The sequence below is a fragment of the Heterodontus francisci genome, chromosome 18 (assembly GCF_036365525.1).
Source record: "Heterodontus francisci isolate sHetFra1 chromosome 18, sHetFra1.hap1, whole genome shotgun sequence".
Classification (NCBI taxonomy): Eukaryota; Metazoa; Chordata; class Chondrichthyes; order Heterodontiformes; family Heterodontidae; genus Heterodontus; species Heterodontus francisci.
The window spans coordinates 41424254-41445740 of NC_090388.1; the positions used below are offsets into that span (position 1 = coordinate 41424254).

The window sequence follows — 21487 nt, forward strand, 5'->3', positions numbered from 1 at the left end:
TAAAAACTGTTATTGACATTGGCAAGATACAGTTGTTTGCTAAATCACAAAATATCACTATTTTAGTCAGCTTAATCTTTGTATATCAAACCTAATCTACTTCTCTTCCAGGAGTTACTAACAGCAAAACTGCAATCTTTTAAGAGCTATATAAATGTCAGTTTATATTTTATGGCCTAAAAAGAATGGTTTCACCCTCATGTAATAGAAGCATGTTCAAGAAGAGGAAGGACTACTGCAATGTATTTGGCAGGTCTCAAATGTACAGTTTGAAAACTCTCAATGGTAAAACTTGAGCAGATGTGCTATTTAATCGTAATTGTTTAGCTTATAATGAACAACATACCACAACGATGGACACCGGTTTAAGATCTGATCAGGCATTCTGATCAACCTGTGTCAAGCAGAGATCCTGAGTAGAGATTGCCTCATTTCTCAGCGGGGGAAGGGAAAGTCAGAGGGGAAGAATCACTTGCAATGATGCTTCCATGCAGCCAGTTGCAAGGGTGGTTGGGCAGCAGCCTGAGGGTCGGCTGTGCTTCTGTCCTTTCAAGTGCAAAGTATCGAGCCAGGTGGAGGAAGAAATATGGGATAATGTATTGTGGTGCAGGGAGCTTACCCAGGAATACTCACTCATGGAAAAGAAAAAAAGCAATAAAAATAAAAGTTGCTTTTACAAAATTGGCATATTGGGAACATATATAATTTTCAAAAAGTCTACCATTCTGCAATGGAATTATGAAACATCTTTAACATCTGCACTTAATGCACAACATAAGGAGACTCCTTTTGGTAAGGATAACATCCCAAAACAATTTTCACAAAACCTGATATGAAAGGATTATTGCTAATTGTCAGGTGTAAATATTTCTCAAAAGACTCAGCTTGATGTTTGTTTATATAATGCATCATGTGTTTAATTTCCTCACTAGCTTCAACACTAGATTAGCATGGTTATTGCAATAAATCTGTAACTTAAATTATTTTCTTTATATTCAAAAAGTATATTATGCAACAGCAGCTTTAGAATACGTACTATTGATAAAAAGAGAATTTATTTTTATTTTGAGAAGATCCCTTTATCATAAATAATACAACTCTGGACAGATTAATTACAGTATCACGGTGATGCAATATGATTGGAATCTCATAATTAGGTTTGTTTCACATGCTGTCAGTCTGTATATTTCATGCATCAATTCACAAGGAGAGGGTACATTGTTCCTGATGGAAAGACGTTCTCAGCTAGGATAAGCCAAGCGTTGTTGCTCGTCACCAGAGCAACAGAGAAGTAAAGCAAGGGAGAGAAGAAAAGTGTGTTAGGCCTTGGCACTTGTTCTGTTTCCACTTCAACGGTTAGAGAGATGGTAATTAAAAAGTAAAAATGCAGTAGTTACATAGTACCATGCCCTGCTGCCAGTAAGGCGAGCAACTCACTTTACTGCACCATTTTATAGGCGGTAAGCATTTTCAAAGCACGGCTGTTGCCCACACAATTCAAACACAGGAATAAAAGAACTACTTTGCAATCTCTGCCTTTGCAGCCATTTTAGCAGTCTCACTTCTACAGCCTTGTAAACCCATCTGCGGAATGGGAGAAGAAAGAATGATTTAATAACACATTGGCTTTCTGAAATGTGGCTAGCTGAGAAATTTGACCATGTAATGCACATAGCAAAGCTAGTCTCTTGTTTCTTGCAGAATTGAAATAGATACACTGGAGCTTGATGGGGAAAGCATGCATTAATAGTAAAGAGTGGAGCAAGGAGTTATTTTAATTATAATATTTAATCTACTGATTTGAATGTATTTCCATATAATGCACTTTGCTTTCCTTTTTAACATTCATGCCTTCATTACCTCTAGACTTGACTATTCCAACGCACTTCTGGCCGGTTTCCCACATTCTACCATCCATAAACTCGTCATCCAGATCTCTGCTCCCATGTCTTAACTCACACCATGTCCTGTTCACCTATCACACCTGTGCTCATGACCTACATTGGCTCCTGGTCAAACAATGTCTTGATTTTAAACTTCTCATCCTTGTTTTCAAGGCTGCAGCTTCCGTTGCTTAAGCCCTAAGCTCTAGAATACCTTCCCTACACCTTTCCGCCTCTTCGCCTTGCTTTCCTCCTTTAACACTCTCCTTAAAGCCTACCCCTTTGACCAAGCTTTTGGTCATCTGACCTAATATCTCCTTATGTGGCTCATATTTTATTTTGTGACGCTCCTGTGAAGCGTCTTTGGGACATTTTATTCCATTAAATATGCTATACAAATATATCTTATTATTGTTAACTTGATTATATGGTCATCAATTTGAAGAAAACACTTTTGAAAATGCCAATAGATAAACAAGTTGATTTGCCAAGGTGAAAAGACAGACCATGAATGTGATATGACTATAAATACACTTAAAATGTTTAAAATAAAAATGACAGTGAAGCATTTCAGGTAATTCCATTGTTGTTTAGTTGCTGTCGAACAGCATACTGCATTGCACCTATTACATTGATCTATTTTTTAAACTAAACCTGAAATCACTAATAGCATTGCTGAGGAATAGTAATATTGCTAAATAATCCTTCAGGCTTAATTTTATGATACTATTTGAACTTTTCCTGGCATGGATAATTTGTTAAGGGTGCTATTGCCAAGAAAGAGGAAATCATACATAACGAAGCTCCAACGGTGGCTTTTAGTTGTAACAATCAAATGAACAGCTCTGTGAGTATGTCTAACTGGAAATGGAGCGGGTAATTGTGAAGGATAGGTTAACAACTCTGCTTATCCACACTCTCAGTGTCTTCTTATTCTTCTTTGGCCTCCTTGTCTCGAGAGACAATGGGTAAGCGCCTAGAGGTGGTCAGTGGTTTGTGAAGTAGCCTGGAGTGGCTAGAAAGGCCAATTCTAGACTGACAGACTCTTCCACAGGCGCTGCAGATAAAATTGATTGTCGGGGCTGTTACACAGTTGGCTCTCTCCTTGCACTTCTGTCTTTTTTCCTGCAACAGCTAAATCTCTTTGAGTCGCCACTCTTTAGCCCCACCTTTATGGCTGTCCGCCAGCTCTGGTAATCACCGGAACTGACTCCCACGACTTGTGGTCAATGTCGCAGGACTTCATGTCGTGTTTGTAGACGTCTTTAAAGCGGAGACATGGACGGCCGGTGGGTCTGATACCAGTGATGAGCTCGCTGTACAATTTATCCTTGGGGATCCTGCCATCTTCCATGCGGTTCACATGGCCAAGCCATCTCGAGCGCCGCTGGCTCAGTAGGGTATATATGAAGGGGATGTTGGCCACCTCGAGGACTCCTGCATTGGAGATACGTCCTGCCACATGATGCCAAGAATTCTCCGGAGGCAGCAAAGATGGAATGAATTGAGACGTCACTCTTGACTGACATACGTTGTCCAGGCCTCGCTGCCGTAGAGCAAGGTACTGAGGACACAGGCTTAATACACTCGGACTTTTGTGTTCCGTGTCAGTGCGCCATTTTCCCACACTCTCTTGGCCAGTCTGGACATAGCAGCAGACGCCTTTCCCACGGGCTTGTTGATTTCTGCATCGAGAGACAAGTTACTGGTGATAGTTGAGCCTAGGAACTCTTGAACCACTTCCAGAGCGTGGTCGCCGATATTGATGGATGGAGCATTTCTGACGTCCCGTCCCATGATGTTCGTTTTCTTGAGGCTGATGGTTAGGCCAAATTTGTTGCAGGCAGCCGCAGTCCCTTCGATGAGTCTCTGCAGACACTCTTGTGTGGGATGTTAATGCAGCATCGTCAGCAAAGAGGAGTTCCCTGATGAGGACTTTCCGTACTTTGGTCTTTGCTCTAGGATGGGCAAGGTTGAACAACCTGCCATCTGATCTTGTGTGGAGGAAAATTCCTTCTTCTGAAGACTTGAACTCTCAGTGTCCACATTCTAGTTTATCTGCAAGAAATTTTGCAGTCATTGGGAGAGCTCTGGACCTATTGTAGAGAGGAATGCATAGCTTGGCTATTCAGAATGAAAATCCTCCTTATGGCTCTCCTAATGTTTAGTTTTAAAAAATATTTTATTAAATTATTCAAGCTGAAAAAAAGATTTGAAAGGAGACCAGTTAGGAGAGCTATGAGTCCACTCTGTTCATTGTATTCTCCTCTTTCACTACTCTCAACAGTTGATTAATATACTCCTCATTCCAATAGAACCCAGAATAGCCACTGATTTCTATTATCTATTGAGGCAGAGACATGCATTACTAAATTAGTAATACACTCTCTTCTAGAGAATAATATTGTTGTAAAGATACAGAAAAGTATCAATATTCAGATCTGTTAAATTAATAGAAATAGTTGACTGACTTTGGATTCACTGTAATACTGATTTGCAATGCACTTTTTAACAAAATTATTGTACAGAATAATTCTGAGGCAAGATAACTAATGCAGACCACTGAGAAATGTCCATTTTTCTGAGATGTTACAGAAAGTCGATAACTTAAGGTTTTTTTATTAAATGGCAATCAGATATTCTAGTAAATGCAATATGATCTCACTTTATAACATGGGAATAATGCGTGCACTGTCGAATGATTGTCCTTTATAGCCAGTAATGGCTTGTTTCAGGAATTCCTGTTTAAAGATCTCCATGCATTATTAAAATGGACGTGTTTTGTGCCGTAATGGGTTTTATTGTCAAATTAGGCTGTAATTTAGAGTGACTGATGTGTGAACTGAACTGCTGATTAGCTATCTGGGACCATGATGTGCAAAAACTGCAGATTGTGACCATCTAATGGCTGCAATATTTCCTTCCAATGCTATTGAAATTAATACTAAAGAAAAAAGGAACTTCCTTTTTACTTTCATAATTGCACTTTGTATTGTACATCATAAATGTGCTCTAGAGACATGGTCAGTTGGTTTGCATTAAGTATATTTAACGTGGTTAAAACTGTATCAAATTGCTTTGGGCTTTAGTTACATGATGAATATGACTTCCTGCAGCTCATAATAGTTAAAGCTGCAGTGCTTCACAATTGCTCCATAATTACATTTTTCTGGAACTCAGCTAAAGGAGCCTACCTGTTTTATGTTTAAAAATATGATTTTAGCAGCATTAGTCATGAAGGTATTTGGGTTTCCTGCACACTTCAAAAACGTACAGGTGTCATATTTTTTCACATCCCGAACCTCTGCTCTTTACATTTGGTTTGATTGCTCACAATCCTCTAGTTTATATCCAGCACAATGAAGGGTAAAACAAACATGAGTAAAGAGAAAAAACCTTCAGAAATGTTTGAGAGTGAAATAAGATATTTGATTTCATTGTTTAACCTCAGCAGGAATATTACCCATATTATTTACCATAATTATTGAAAGGAATGGCACACTTCCATGAATGCAGGAACACAAGCCTCAATCCTCTGATGGACACTTAATTTCAGCATTTACACTAATGCATTCCTTAATCTAGTCCCAGACTTGTCTATCTCCATATCAACTAAATTAATAATAAGCTAGTTGCATTTAATACTGTCAGTTGCTGATCATGTATCATGTGATTAGAAAGAGGGGTCAGACTGGGAATAGACGAGAACAAAAAGCTGAAATGTGCTCAACCTTTTGCATTTTATGTGACAGGGGAGCTAGAGCACCATTCATGGAGATAAATAAATACATATTATAGTGAGTAGGCAAGGTTCATGGGAAAAGATGGTGTGTGTTTTGAAGCATTGTATTCATTGTGGAGCCTAAAATCATCAAAAATTATCACCTCAACGTAGCCAAGTCAATGGCAAAATGTATCCCAAAACAAGTTCAATTCCGAGCATTTAAATTATTGCACCATTACATTTAGAATTTTCCTTCTGCAAAGTCAGATATTTGTTCTTGTTTGTTAACTGTGAAACTTTTATAAAAGACATGCATTTATATAGTACCTTTCATGACCTCAGGATGTCCCAAAGTGCTTTACAGCTAAGGAAGTGTAGTCACTGTTGTAATGTAGGAAATTTTATATTTCAAAATGCTTTTGGATTGTTTGACCAGTCTACATTTTTTTACACTGACACTATCAAATAGTCAGATTTTAGGATGGAAAATTGCATGCAATAATTAAAAATAACTTAATCAAGAAAGTTATTTAATCCAAGGCAACATAAATTATGTTGAAACCAGGCAACAGTATTCCTGTCTCCCCCTAATAGAATTAGCGAAGGATAGAACTAACTACTATGGTAAAGCCAAGCATAAGCAGGGTAATTAAGAAGAACATAGTACAAGACTGTTTACTGTAATAATGATGGGGGAAGGGCTACCATATATTTGAAACATTACATCACTTTCTTTGCTCTTGTCACACATTTTAACATGACTCAGTTGTTGCACTCTTGCCTCTTCAGTCAGGAAGTCATGGGATCAAGCGCTCTTCAGGATAAGGGGCAAATGATCTAGGGTAACACTTCAGTGCATTACAGAGGGAGTACTGCAGTGCTGCATTGTCTTTTGGGTGAGATGTTAAACAAATGCTCTGTCCACCTATTCAGGTGGCACTATTCAAAGAAGAGCAAAGATGATCTCTTAGTGACGTGACCGACATTTTTCCCTCACCTTCACTGTGGGCAAATTGGCTGCCGCATTTGCCTACATGACAATGATGACCATTTAAAAAATTGGTTGTTAAGTGCTTTGAGCAACGTGATGATGTGAAAAGCGCAATATTGGACTGGATTCTATAGAACCCTCGATGTCGGGATTCATGGCGGGGTGGGCATGAAGATGGCACCGAATGAGGCCTGCCACAGACCTCGGCACCTGAAGGACCCAGCCTGATAATGCCAGCAGCAGCGAGGCCTCATGGCGGCACCCCTGCCACTTGCCGATGGAACCATAATTTGAATATTTAAATAAATTACAATACCTGTACCAATGACTTTCCTGTCGTCTCCTAATGTCCTGCCGCAATCTTCACCCCGGTGGCCAGCACTGCAACACCTTCGGATCCCCATCCGGGGAAACGAGGTGCAACGCTGGTGGGGAAGGGGTGTGGGAGGTAGGTTTCTCAGTGTGGGGGAGGGGAAACGGGGTCAAATTAGCATCATGGGTGTAGGGGATGGTGGGAAGGATCATAGTGTAAAGTTTGTGCAGTTGGTGGGGGGGGGGGCACGGGGAGGTCAGATTATAAAGATAAGTGTTGCGGGGGGAAGGGAAAATAATTTAATTGTTTTTGGGAGGTTGGAGAGGGGCAAAAGAGATGTATTTATTTTATTTCATTTAATCTATCTTTAATTATTTAAATTTGCCGGTCGGGCTAATAGCCCTTTAAAAATGGCCTCAGCGCCTGCACACAGGCAGCTGACACCATTGCTGGGGACGGACAGCCTGCTCCCTCCACGTGATCAGCAGGGGGCTGGGGGGGGGGGGGGGGTGGGGGGGGAAGGCAGTCCGCCCCAGCTATTTAAATGAGCCACCGTGCTTGGTGTGCGGCCCATCGTTTTTTTCACCCGCCGCAGATTTCGGCACAGGACTTAGAATCCAGCCCATTGTTTCTTAGGCCAGAATTTTACATTGGGCCAGAAGCCCCATCCACCAGTCAAAAAACAGGGGGCGAGATGCCTCTGCTGGGCCTGGGAGGCATGCTATGATTTTACGTGGCCCAGGTCCTTAATTGGCCTCGGGTAGGACTTCCGCCCTTTTGAAGCAGGAGGTCTCGCCTCCAAGAGCTGCCAGCCAATCAGCGGGCCAGCCGCTCTCAGTCCTAGCTGCAAAACCAGGTGTGGTGGTCTGCTGGGACTGCAGCCAGGGAGAGGAGCAAGAGGGATGCCGGCCCCGGAAAAAAGGTAAGTTTGTAGGGCCTCGTCAGGGACAATTGGCCAGGTCCTGGTGAGGCAAGGGCGGTGGGGGGAATGTAATACAGTGGGGGCAGTTGTGCCATGGGGGGGCCTTCCGTGGGGCACAGGGTGCCCGATCAGGAGGGTCCCCCCGTCCAGCCCGCAGGGAGGCTGCCAGGTTTTACTGGGCGGCCTCCTGTAGGGATGGGGGGGGTCAGAGCCGTCTGCCCGTGGCAGGTAAAATACCAGCAGTGGCGGGAGGAGACCATTAAGTGGCAGTTAATTGCCAGTAAAGGCCTTAATTGGCCTGGGGCGGGCGGGCCATTTTTCGCTGCCCCTGGTACAATTTACAGTCTATGAGGAAATAACATCAAGGTTCGGTACTTAGCTTTAGCTTCTCAGACCCCACTTTTGTTTCACTACAATGATCACTCCCTACAGACAAAACACTATGGCCGGGATTTTACGTTGGGTGGATGGGAGCTGGCAAAGGACTGAAAAGTCGGCGGCAGCCCCGCTTCCGTCTCGCCTGGGGATCCATTCCATATTTTACAGGTCCACAGGCTTGAATTGTTCCGAGGCGGGACTTCCATCCGCTTGAGGGAGGAACTCCTGCCTCATTGAGCTGCTGGCCAATCAGCAGACCAGCAGCTCTTAGTCCCAGCAGCACCACTGGGAGTGGTGGCCACTGCTGGGACTGCAGCCCCGCCAACCACAGAGGAAGACACAGAGTTGGGAGTTAAGGTAAGTTTTGATTGATTTGCCGGGGGTAATAGGTCGGGCCCCGGCAAGGCAAGGGTGGTCAGATGGGGGGAAGGGAGGGTGTGTTGGGTGCTGGGGGTGGTTGAAGTAACTTTTTCCAAATCCTTTGTGGAAAAATGGTCCAAAGATCCTGAAATATGAAAACCAGATAAAATCCCACTTAAGGATAGGATAAAGTAGTAATCATTTTAGTTTCCACATTGGATTAAATGGATGAGAATAAAATTAGACTAATCTGATCGTATCATGTTCTGACTGATGTTTTCAAGTGGTATTTATACCATGTGACTTATTTCTGCATTGGGTTTATTGTAATTGTCAGAGAAAAAACCTCCCACTGCCTGAAACCATCATTTCACAAACCATCTTCTTCTCTATTTCCTCCCTGCTCTGCTCTCTTCATGTGTCTCTTTAATTACTGTTTTTGCCTCTACCTTGATTTTCAGGCCAGTTTTCCCTGTCGCTGGTACTTCCTTAATATCGATTTCATTCTCTGCCACCTCCTTGTTCTCTTCATTTCAATTTCATTCTCTTTGTCTTTCCTAAGTGGCCATTTCTCTCCATCTATTTCTCAACTATTCAGGCAGAACCCAGACCTTGTACTGAATACAACATTCTACAACCTTGCACCAAATGCTCGGTCTAAAATACTTTGCATAGAAATTCTGTTTAAAATTGCAGAAGCATTTACTTTTTAACAATTTCATTTAACAGCCTTATATAATGGAACACAAAGAGAGCAGTGATAATTTCCTTTAAAAGTTGAATGTTGACAGACTATTTAAACCACTTGGTATTCAGCTCATGAGTTGTGCAGTCTGATATTATACAGCGTGGTTTATTGCTATATAAACTCCTATTTCTGATCCTTTAGTTATACAGTTCATTTATACAGTAGTTGCTAATTGTGCCACATCACAAGCTGTTGTGTGTTATTTGAGGCCATGTAAACAGTTCGAAGATACTTGATATCTCTTTGTTGCAAAACAAATTAGTATCTCTAAAGTGCTGATTTTAGTCTCAACATTAAGCTTCAACTCAGCACAGCTCTTGACATTAAATAACCACACTTCTTTTTGTTGATGAAACTATCCTATTCAGTTTACTGTGTAGTGTGGTATTGTACATTTAAAACTTTAGCTACAATGTTAAGTTGGAGAAGGTGCAGTTGTTCTCCTTAGGACAAAGAAAATCGAGTTGAGATTTGACAGAGGTTTGCAAGATCAACCTTAAGAAAAGGTGTTCCCATTAGCTGATGGTACAAGGACTGGGGGACACAGATTTAGGTTTTGGGCAAGAGATGAAGGGAGGATGTGAGGAAGAACTTTTTTTACGCAGCGAACTGGGTGGTGGGTGTCTGGAATTCGCTGACAGGAACAGTGGTGGAGGCAGAAACCGTCAATTCTTTTAAAAGGTATCTGGACATACACCTGAAGTGCTGTAACCTGCAAGGCTATGGACCAGGTGCTGGAAGGTGGGATTAGATTGGGCGGCTAGTTTTTTCGGCTGGCACAGACACGATGGGATGAATGGCCTCCTTCTCTGCCATAATTGTTCTATGGTTCTATGGAACTCACTGCCTATGAGGGTAGTAAAAGCGGTGACGATTAATGATTTCAAAAGGAAATTGGATGGGCACTTGAGGGAAATAAACCTGCAGTGCCACGGAGATAAAGCAGGGGAATGGGACTGACTGGATTACTCTACAGAGAGCCAGCATGGATTCTATGGGCTGTAATGACTCTCTATGACTCTATAATTTGCTGCTTTGTTCCATCTGACTGTGCTATAATTTGCAACATACTATGCACATTAGCAGGAAACAAACCTACTGATTGTTATAGAGCAAGGGATAAATTAATCAAGATAAAAATAAGTACAGCCAACTGGTTAATTTAAGATAAAATAAAAACTGTAAATGCTGGAAACACTCAGCAGGTCTGGCAGCATCTGTAAAGAGAAAACTAGAGTTAACGTTTCTGGTCTGATGAAATGTCACAGACTTAGCACATAGAACATTACAGCGCAGTACAGGCCCTTCGACCCTCGATGTTGCGCCGACCTGTGAAACCATCTAACCTAAACTATTCCATTTTCATCCATATGTCTATCCAATGACCACTTAAATGCCCTTAAAGTTGGCGAGTCTACTACTGCTGCAGGCAGGGCGTTCCACGCCCCTACTACTCTCTGAGTAAAGAAACTCCCTCTGACATCTGTCCTATATCTATCACCCCTCAACTTAAAGCTATGTCCCCTCGTGTTTGCCATCACCATCCGAGGAAAAAGACTCTCACTATCCACCCTATCTAACCCTCTGATTATCTTATATGTCTCTATTAAGTCACCTCTCCTCCTCCTTCTCTCCAACGAAAACAACCTCAAGTCCCTCAACCTTTCCTCGTAAGACCTTCCCTCCATACCAGGCAACATCCTAGTAAATCTCCTCTGCACCCTTTCCAAAGCTTCCACATCCTTCCTATAATGCGGTGACCAGAACTGCACGCAATACTCCAGGTGCGGCTGCACCAGAGTTTTGTACAGCTGCAGCATGACCTCATGGCTTCGAAACTCGATCCCCCTACTAATAAAAGCTAACACACCATATGCCTTCTTAACAGCCCTATTAACCTGGGTGGCAACTTTCAGGGATTTATGTACCTGGACACCAAGATCTCTCTGCTCATCTACACTACCAAGAATCTTCCCATTAGCCCAGTACTCTGCATTCCTGTTACTCCTTCCAAAGTGAATCACCTCACACTTTTCCGCTTTAAACTCCATTTGCCATCTCTCAGCCCAGCTCTGCAGCTTATCTATGTCCCTCTGTAACCTACAACATCCTTCGGCACTATCCACAACTCCACCGACCTTCGTGTCATCCGCAAATTTACTAACCCACCCTTCTACACCCTCATCCAGGTCATTTATAAAAATGACAAACAGCAGTGGCCCCAAAACAGATCCTTGCGGTACACCACTAGTAACTAAACTCCAGGATGAACATTTGCCATCAACCACCACCCTCTGTCTTCTTTCAGCTAGCCAATTTCTGATCCAAAACACTAAATCACCTTCAATCCCATACTTCCGTATTTTCTGCAGTAGCCTACCGTGGGGAACCTTATCAAACGCCTTACTGAAATCCATATACACCACATCCACGGCTTTACCCTCATCCACCTGTTTGGTCACCTTCTCAAAAAACTCAATAAGGTTTGTGAGGCACGACCTACCCTTCACAAAACCGTGCTGACTATCGCTAATGAACTTATTCTTTTCAAGATGATTATAAATCCTATCTCTTATAACCTTTTCCAACATTTTACCCACAACCGAAGTAAGGCTCACAGGTCCATAATTACCAGGGCTGTCTCTACTCCCCTTCTTGAACAAGGGGACAACATTTGCTATCCTCCAATCTTCCGGCACTATTCCTGTCGACAATGACGACATAAAGATCAAGGACAAAGGCTCTGCAATCTCCTCCCTGGCTTCCCAGAGAATCCTAGGATAAATCCCATCTGGCCCAGGGGACTTATCTATTTTCATACTTTCCAAAATTGCTAACACCTCCTCCTTGTGAACCTCAATCCCATCTAGCCTAGTAGTCTGTATCTCAGTATTCTCCTCGACAACATTTTCTTTCTCTACTGTAAATACTGACGAAAAATATTCATTTAGCGCTTCCCCTATCTCCTCTGATTCCACACACAACTTCCCACTACTATCCTTGATTGGCCCTAATCTAACTCTAGTCATTCTTTTATTCCTGATATACCTATAGAAAGCCTTAGGGTTTTCCTTGATCCTATCCGCCAATGACTTCTCGTGTCCTCTTCTAAGCTCTCCCTTTAGATCCTTCCTGGCTAGCTTGTAACTCTCAAGCGCCCTAACTGATCCTTCACGTCTCATCCTAACATAAGCCTTCTACTCCCTCTTGACAAGCGCTTCAACTTCTTTAGTAAACCACGGCTCCCTCGCTCGACAACTTCCTCCCTGCCTGACAGGTACATACTTTTCAAGGACACGCAGTAGCTGCTCCTTGAATAAGCTCCACATTTCGATTGTGCCCATCCCCTGCAGTTTCCTTCCCCATCCTACGCATCCTAAATCTTGCTTAATCGCATCATAATTTCCTTTCCCCCAGCTATAATTCTTGCCCTGCGGTATATACCTGTCCCTGCCCATCGCTAAGGTAAACCTAACCGAATTGTGATCACTATCACCAAAGTGCTCACCTACATCTAAATCTAACACCTGGCCGGGTTCATTACCCAGTATCAAATCCAATTGAAACATTAACTCTGTTTCTATCTCCATAGATGCTGCCAGACCTGCTCAGTATTTCCAGCATTTTCTGTTTTTATTTCAAATTTCCAGCATCTGCACTATTTTGCTTTTGTCGATACTTTTAAGATTTTGGAGCCTTCTGCGCTTTTTTGATCAGATTTCTTGGCTAGTACATCCAGTCTACTGTGGCTATTGCAAAATGATGGCCAAGGTATCATGCACATTGTTACAGGATAGAGAGAAATTCTGTTGAGTTTTCTGATTTTTTAGAACTAATGATTTGCGAAAATGTTTAGAACATTTTTATTGCAGCATATAATTGTCTCCATCTGCAGAATTGACTAATAGACACTATAAACAAGTTAAAGTGTATTCTCATTTGGGATGAATGAAGGTATAACAATAAAGCCTTGTCACTCAAACAGATCCTAACATTTCCAAATGATTGATAGTTTTGATCTAGAGATTAATTTAGTACAGTATAATTGTCCATTAGCAGGAAAACTTTCCAAATGAGAAAACAAGAAGCAGTGGGATAGTTAGCAGAGGATTGCATTACAATGCACCACCACAGAAAGCTCAAGCAGTAGCCAGTAAATTTATAATTTAAATATGGGTGATAGTTTGATATTCATAACAAGGGCAGACAATATAGAAAACAGAAAATGCTGGAAATGCTTAGCAGATCTGGCAGCATCTGTGGAGAGAAACAGTTAATGTTTCAGATCTGTGACCTTTCATCAGCACTGGCAAAGGTTAGAAATGTAAAAGGCTTGGAGCAACTGAAAGGGAGGAGGGGGTGGGGGGGGAAGAAGAACAAAAGGGAAGGTGTGTGATAGGGCGGAGGGCAGGAGAGATTAAATGACAAAGATGACACGGAACAAAGGCAAAGGGATGCTAATCGTTGTGGTAAAAGACACAGAATTCATCAAGAGAGAGTGTTAATGACAGAATAACGAACAGCTTTGTCCAAAAGCCAAAATCTGAAAAACATGCTTTAGACAGACGCAGGTTTAAAAAATAAAACAAAATTTAAAAAAAACATTTTAAAAAGGCAGTCATGCTCTGAAATTGTTGAACTCACTGTTGAGTCCAGAGGGCTGTAGAGTGCCTAATTGGAAGATGAGGTGTTGTTCCTTGAGCTTACGTTGAGGTTCACTGGAACATTGCAGCAGGCCAAGGACAGAAATGTGGGCATGAGAGCACGGTGGTGAATTAAAATGCCAGCAACTGAAGCTCAGGGTCATGCTTGCGGACTGAGCAGAGGTGTTCTGCAAAGCAGTTGCCCAATCTGCATTTGATCTCCCCAGTGCAGAGGCGAGCGCATTATGAGCAGTGAAGACAATATACTAAATTGAAAGAAGTACAAGTAAATCGCCTGGAAGGAGTGTTAGGGGCCTTGGATGGTAAGGAAAGAGGAGGTAAAAAGGCAGGTATTAAATGTAATATGTACACAGTTTGGGATTGGATTATGTTGGGAGTTCCTGTCCCTGGACCTAGAAGGGGAACCCAGTGTAGTAGTAGTGCAGCGTCTGGTTTGCCAGTTGCGTGGTGGAATACCAGCCTCCACAAGGGTGTATATAGGTTCCACCAGTGGGAACCAGGTCTAGCATGCAGACTGGACCCAATGCTTCACTCCTACATCACAACCAAGCCAGATGACCAATCCTGGTTTACTGCAGATGGGGTGTCAACATGGTGAAGCCACATTACAGGCTGCTAAACAGTGAAGGCAGTATGCTATTGACCAGGTGAAGCAATCACACAACTGACAAATCAAGGCAAAGCTCTGCTACATCTAATCATAAATGTTGGTTAACAATTAAGCAACTAAAGGGAGGTGGCAGATCCATGAATATCCCCATCCTCAATAATAGTGAAGCTAAAGACAAAGCTAAAATGATTACAACCACCTTCAGCCAGAATTTTGGGGTAGATGATCCTTTTCGGCCTTCTCCTGAGGTCCCCACCATTATAAATGCTAGTCTTCTGCCAATTTGGTTCAATCCGTGTAACATCAACAAATGCTTGAAATGCTTTAAACGCAGCAATGGCTATAGCAGCAGTAACATCCTGGCTGTGGTGCTGAAGACCTGTGCTCCAGAGCTAGCCATGCCCCTAGCCAAGGTGTTCCAGTACAGCTACAACACTGGCACCTACTCAACAATGTGGAAAATTGCAAAATACTGTAGATAATGGAAATCTGAAATAATAACAGAAAATGCTGGGAATAGTCAGCAGGTCTGGCAGCATCTGTGGAGAGAGAAACAGAGCTAATGTTTCAGGTCGATTACCTTTCTGATATTCTCCTGTTATCTTCAGTTCTGTTGAAAGGTCATAGATCTGAACCATTAAGTCTGTTTCTCCATCTACAGATGCTGCCTGAGCTGGTGAATATTTTCAGCATCTTCTGTTTTTATTTAACATGGAAAATTGCCTTGGTATGTTGTGTCTGCAAAAGGACAACTACTGCCCTATTGGCCTGCTGTCAGTCATCAGCAAAGTGATGGAAGGAGTCATCAGTAGTGATATCAAGTAGCACTTACTCATATATACCCCGCTCACTGATGTTTAGTTTCAGATGTGCCAGGACCTCTTGGCTTTATCATCAGTGGTCCAAAATCTTGGAACTCCCTATGGTATTGTGGGAGCACCTTAACCACATGGACGGCAGTGGGATAAGGAGGAGGACTGGCACCACCTTCTGATGGCCGCTAGAGACAAACAAAGAATGGCAACTTTGCCGGCAACGCCCACAACCCGAGAATGAAATGAACAACAATCTGGTGTCATGTCAATACACTTCACCCCAATTATTTTTCTAACTTGTGCAACAAGAGGATGAGACCTTCCACTGAATCCTAGAATTTAATGACTTCTAATTACCCTTTAATGCATCTTCTAAAGGCATAAATGTTTAAATTATAAAGTGATGATATAGATGTTAAAGATAATTCATTTTTTCTATGTTGGAAGGAAATTTTGGTGGAATAAATGAATACTAACTAAAAGTTACTCATCTATACTTGATATATTTCTGCGCAAAGTATATATTTCTTAACCTTGCAAGGTATATATTTCTTAACCTTGTTGCTTACAAGATATGAATTGGTCCATAGCGGACCAGAACCGTTAAGCAATGTCGATAAAAGTATTCCTTGGGAAGTCTTTTGCCTTTTTATATGTTATGCAGTGCAACTCTCAACTACAATCTGCACCATGTTAAAAAAAATTGTCAGACCAGAATATAACTGACAGCTTTTTTTTTGCAATTACTTTTTGTCAGATGATTCAATTGAATTGTACATTTGTCATTGTTATAGTCTTGTCATAGGTCTAAGATGCAATTTACTGTGTGTACTTTTGGTTTCCTGCAACTAGACAAGGAGCACTACTAAATGTTGTGTGAAGGTATAATTTTGGCATGTGCTGACATTATCAGCTGATAAAAACTGAAATGCAGTAATCATTTTGTTGCATTTTCTAATATGTTAGCTTCAAAATGCAAGCCTTATTCATGTGTTCACTCAAGCATGTGAAGAAAAAAAATTTAATTTCTATAATTCCATATTCAGCTAACCATCTGTAAAATTAACTGGGGCAAATGAGGTTTTCTTTTGTGAGATTGGAAGTTACCTAGCAGATTCGAAGCCCAGTGCAAGTAATGCTGTCCATAACTCTCTTGGGTATTTAACCGTTTAATTACCTTTTCACAGAGTTTTGCCTTAGTTCAGAATCTCTGGTGCTAAAAGATTAGATTTAATTTTGCTTTACTTTTAGAAATAGCATTATGGTCATGGCTAACAGAGTACAAAAATGTTCTCAGCAAGTACAGTTGGTAAAAACAAGTGCTTTCGTTGTTAAACTATCCCATTCCAGGCAGTACATTCACTACCCGAATAGCTTCGCCAGATAAGGATATGTACAATTAATTTCATATTTGGCAAACAGGACACTATTAAGGATTTACACTCTTGAGATATGACAAAAAAAATCTATCAACAGATATTTGTGTGTGGCCTCTCATAAATCTTTGACATTATAGAAAGAAAGAATTTGCATTTATATAGTGCCCCATCACATCTCACAAGACATTGCAAGTGTTTCACACACACTGAATTATTCTGAAATGAAGTGATTGTTGTTATACAGGTGATTAATTTCAGATTCATTTTGATATTACGGTCATTATTCATTCCGAAATTTGATTTTTGAGATTACAAACAAAGTTCTGTGTATTCAAGCTTACATTGATCAAAAAGAATCTGTATCTCATTTGAAAATTAGTCTTTTGCTTCCAATGCATGTTGATCACTCTTTTAAAACTTGGTTCTCTACTGTTTGATAAACTGTTTTAACTTTGGTTAACTTATTTCATCAGTTTTATAAATGTTGCACAGTTTTTTGTTGTATTTCTTTGATATCTGCAACACGGTGTTAAAATAAACTATTCATTTACTACATATCTTTATGCATTCTTTTAAGTTTTAGTTTCCAATAGCACATTGTATTGTTCTCAGCTAAAAAAGGTAAATTAGAATTTTGAACTATCTTTTCCTTAAGTTAAACAATTAACTGATCCAGAGTAGCATCACAGACAGAGCACTTAAAAAGGTCCATTGCAAGAAGTTTTAGTGAACATAAATTTTAAAACAAAATGTAAATATATGCCAGGTACATATCTCCAGCCTTGCCTGCCACTTTAAATAAAAATTCAGTACTTGTGAAGAAAAGTATGATCAAGGCCTAAGTTACATTTTGTTTCTAAATAGAAGAATGGAATTGAGGAATATATTGCCAAGAAAACCTCAGTAAAAATGTAATTAAAAACACCTACTCCTGTACAGCCAGATCAGGATCAACACGACCATCCATAATTTCAATGTCCTGTTTGGTGCTGTGCTGATTGTGAACTTCGCACCCAATCTGTCATCAAGTCCACATACTTCAATCTTAGCAGTATCAGCTGGCACCATCCCTACCCTCAGCCATGAGATAATTACCGCTGTTTTTGGTATCAAATACCTTCATTCTGTTTATTTTTAAAGAATGTATAGATACATTATGATATTAGGACATTTGGGGCTGAATTTTACCGCCCCCCCCCACCCCCGATACGGGGGTCATGGCAGGGGGGGCCTGGAAAATGCCTCCAGGAGAGGCCCGCCATGGGCCTCAATGCTGGGAAGGCCCCGCCCCATATTACCAGTGATGGCGAGGCCTCGTGGTGGCCCTCCTGCCGCTCGGCGATGGGAACAGGATCTAAATATTTAAATTAATGTAAATTAATGACCTACCTGCTCCCATCAGCTGTCCCACTGCGATATTCAGCTAGGTTGCTGGGACTGCCACACCTTTGGATCTCCATTAGGAGGTTGGGATCACAAGGTACGATTTTTTTGTGGCGGGCAGTGGGGGGAAAGAGAGGTCTGCTCCCCGACCCAAAACCAACGGGACCCAATGACGTGTCGGGTTCGGGTCGGGTTGCATTTCCGGGTCCGGCATTCGGGCTCGGGTCGGGTCGGGCCGGATGGGACACGCTCTATCACCACCTCAGGTAAGTGACTCTAATGTTAATTTACTTTTTGGATTTTAAAGGTGGTTTTGCTACAGTTACTTTGTGCAGATAAGGAAGGACTTGGGCCAGGTCGGGCTCGGGCTCGGATGGGGGTTCTGTCAGGCTCGGGTCGGGTCTCATTTGCAGACATGAGCGAGTCTTTAGGGAAAGGGCAAGTAATGCATTATTTAGTCATTCAGGGGTGGGAGAGGGACTTGAATCTTTTATTAAAATTTTTAAATTAAATTTATACTGCCTGTAACGTTAAAAATTATTATTCAATGGAAGGGCTTGAAGCCCTTTAAAAATGGCGCCGGACACTGTTGGAGGGATGGAGCACCCGCCCCTTCCACGTCATCGGGAGTGGGGGGGCGGTCAGTCCACCCCAGCCATGTAAATGAGCCACCACATATAGTATCATGGCGGCACAGCAGGTTAAAAGCCGAGTGTGCGGGCTGCCATCTTAGAAGCTCAGTTCTGTTCATCCATTGTTCATGTTGTTATTGATCCTAATCCCCAGTGCATCACATTTAAATTCCTTGTTCTCATTCATAACCTCCTCCATTCCTTACCCAATTCTATCTCTACAATGTCCTCCAGCTCTGAATCTACTTCCAAATGCTTTGTGCCTGTGATTCCAGTCTTCTGTGCATCCACTCCTTTAATCAAAACAGTATAACTTTAAGCTCACAGTGGGAATTGCCACTGGAGATGTAGTAATGTTAGCATAATTTGGTTTGGGAAAGATTTTGTTCCATATGTTTCAAAATTCAAACTTGACATTTGGATTCCTGTATTTGATTTATAAAAAAAGTGCTGGTCTTTTTTCAGTGTTTGCATTAACTGCAGAAAGCCTTTTCTTGTAACAAATAGTTAGGTTCTGTACCTTCCATGTTGGACAATCAGAAGAACATAAGAAATAGGAGCAAGAGTAGGCCATACATTCAACACCATCATACCGGATCGGATCTTGGCCTCAATTTCAATTCCCTGCCTATTCTCCATACCCCTTAACTCACTTATGGTTCAAGAATCTGTCTATTTCAGCCTTGAATCTATTAAATGATCGAGCCTCCATTGCACTCTGCGGTAGAGAATTCCAAAGATTCACAACCCACTGAGAGAAGAAACTCCTCCTCATCTCCATCTTAAATGGGCAATCCCTTACACTGAAACGATGCATCCTAGTTCTAGATTCTCCCACGAGGGGAAACATTCTCTCAGCATCTACCCTGTCAAGCCCCTTCAGAATCAATAAGATCACCTCTTGTTCTTCTAAACCCAACCTGCTCAACGTTTACTCATAAGACAACCCGTTCATCCCAGGAATCAGCTTAGTGAACCTTCTCTGAACTACCACTAATGCAAGTATATCCCTCCTTAAATAAAGAGTCCAAAGTTTTATGCAGTACTCCAGGTGTAGTCTCTCCAGCGCCCTGTACATTTGTAGCAAGATTTCCCTACATTTATGCTCCATCCCCTTGCAATAAACGCCAACATTCCATTTGCCTTCCTAATTGCTTGTTGTACCTACATGCTAACTTTTGTGTTTCATGTACCAGGTCACCAAGATCTCTCTGTACCACAGCATTCTATAGTGTTCCTCCATTTAAACAATACTTTGCTTTCAAGAACATAAGAACTAAGAGCAGGAGTACGCAATTCAGCCCCTTGAGCCTGCTCCGCCATTCAATACGATCATGGCTGATCTTATCTTGGCCTCAACTCCACTTTCGTGCCCGTTCCCCATAACCCTTCAACCCCCATTACTAACTAAAAATCTGTCTATCTCCTCCTTAAATTTACTCAGTGATCCAGCATCCACCGCACTCTGGGGTAGTGAATTCCACAGACTCGCACCCTTTGAGAGAAGTAATTTCTCCTCATCTCTGTTTAAATCTGCTACCCCTTATCCTAAAACTATGACCTCTTGTTCTAAATTGCCCCACCAGAGGAAACATCCTCTCTACGTCTACTTTGTCAATCCCCTTAATCATCTTATTTACCTCAATTAGATCTCCTCTCATTCTTCTAAACTCTCGAGAGTAAAGGCCTAAAGTGCTCAATCTCTCTTCATAAGACAAACCCCTCATCTCTGGAATCAATCTAGTGAACCTCCTCTGAACTGCCTCCAAAGCAACTACATCCCTCCTCAAGTAAGGGGACCAAAACTGTACGCAATACTCCAGGTGCTGTCTCACTAATGCCTTGTACAGTTGCAGTAACATTTCCCTACTTTTATACTCTATTCCTTCAGCAATAAATGCCAAAATTCCATTTGCCTTCCTTATTACCTGCTGTACCTGCATACGAGTTTTCTGCGATTCATGCACGAGGACACCCAGATCCCTCTACACCGAAGCACTCTGAAGTTTCTCTCCATTTAGATAACAATTTGCCTTTCTATTCTTCCCACCAAAATGGATAACCTCACACTTATCCATGTTAAACTCCATCTGCCAAATTTTGGCCCATCCACTTAGAGCCACTTCAGGCCAATTAAAAGAGGCCAACTAGGATTTTCAGACGGCCTCCAGATTCCTGCAGAAGGCAGAGGCCAGTTGAGATGCTTGGAGGGGACTTCCCTGCTGCAGGCAGAGAGGAGCCAGCACTCCAGGCAGGCCTAGAGGCCCTCCCTATTTGCCTGGGTGCAGGAGCAGACATAGGATCTTCCCAACATTGTATGCCTTTTCTTTCAATTTGATACCAGCTGTGGCTCAGTTGATAGCACTCATGCCTCTGAGTCACAAAGTTCTGGGTTTAAGTCCTACTTCAGGGCCTGAGCATTAAATCAAGGCTGACACTCCAGTGCAGTACTGACAGAGTGCTGCACTGTCAGAGGTGCCATCTTTCAGATGAGACATTAAAACGAGTTGCCTTCTCTCTGCTCAGGTGGATGTAAAAGATCCCATGGCACTATTTCAAAGAGTAGGGGCGTAATGCTCAGTATCCTGGCCAATATTTATCCCTCAATGAACATCACAAAATCAGATTATCTGGTCATTATCACATTGCTGTTTGATGGAGGTTGCTGAGCACAAATTGGCTGCC

General features: G+C 41.9%; 2 protein-coding genes across 6 annotated transcripts in view; one reads left to right on the forward strand and one right to left on the reverse strand.

Annotated features, from left to right (window-relative positions):
* The window catches only part of immp2l (inner mitochondrial membrane peptidase subunit 2), a 737403-nt gene that overhangs the window by 373908 nt on the left and 342008 nt on the right, over positions 1-21487 (forward strand). Inside the window, exon 4 of one of the 4 annotated variants that reach the window (XM_068050590.1) lies at positions 15455-15622. The exons of 2 other annotated variants lie outside the window; for them this stretch is intronic. In XM_068050590.1, coding sequence (XP_067906691.1) covers positions 15455-15587 — 133 coding nt within the window. In that variant the 3' untranslated portion in view covers positions 15588-15622. Of the gene's footprint in view, positions 1-15454; positions 15623-18147; positions 18437-21487 lie in introns of those variants that run through there. One more of the 4 variants, XM_068050587.1, reaches the window with a different exon arrangement.
* The window catches only part of lrrn3a (leucine rich repeat neuronal 3a), a 57888-nt gene that overhangs the window by 19799 nt on the left and 16602 nt on the right, over positions 1-21487 (reverse strand). The window contains exon 2 of one of the 2 annotated variants that reach the window (XM_068050585.1): positions 6915-8716. The exons of the other annotated variant lie outside the window; for it this stretch is intronic. The gene's annotated coding sequence lies outside the window, so the exon portion shown is untranslated. The remainder of the gene's footprint in view (positions 1-6914; positions 8717-21487) is intronic. 2 annotated transcript variants of the gene reach the window in all.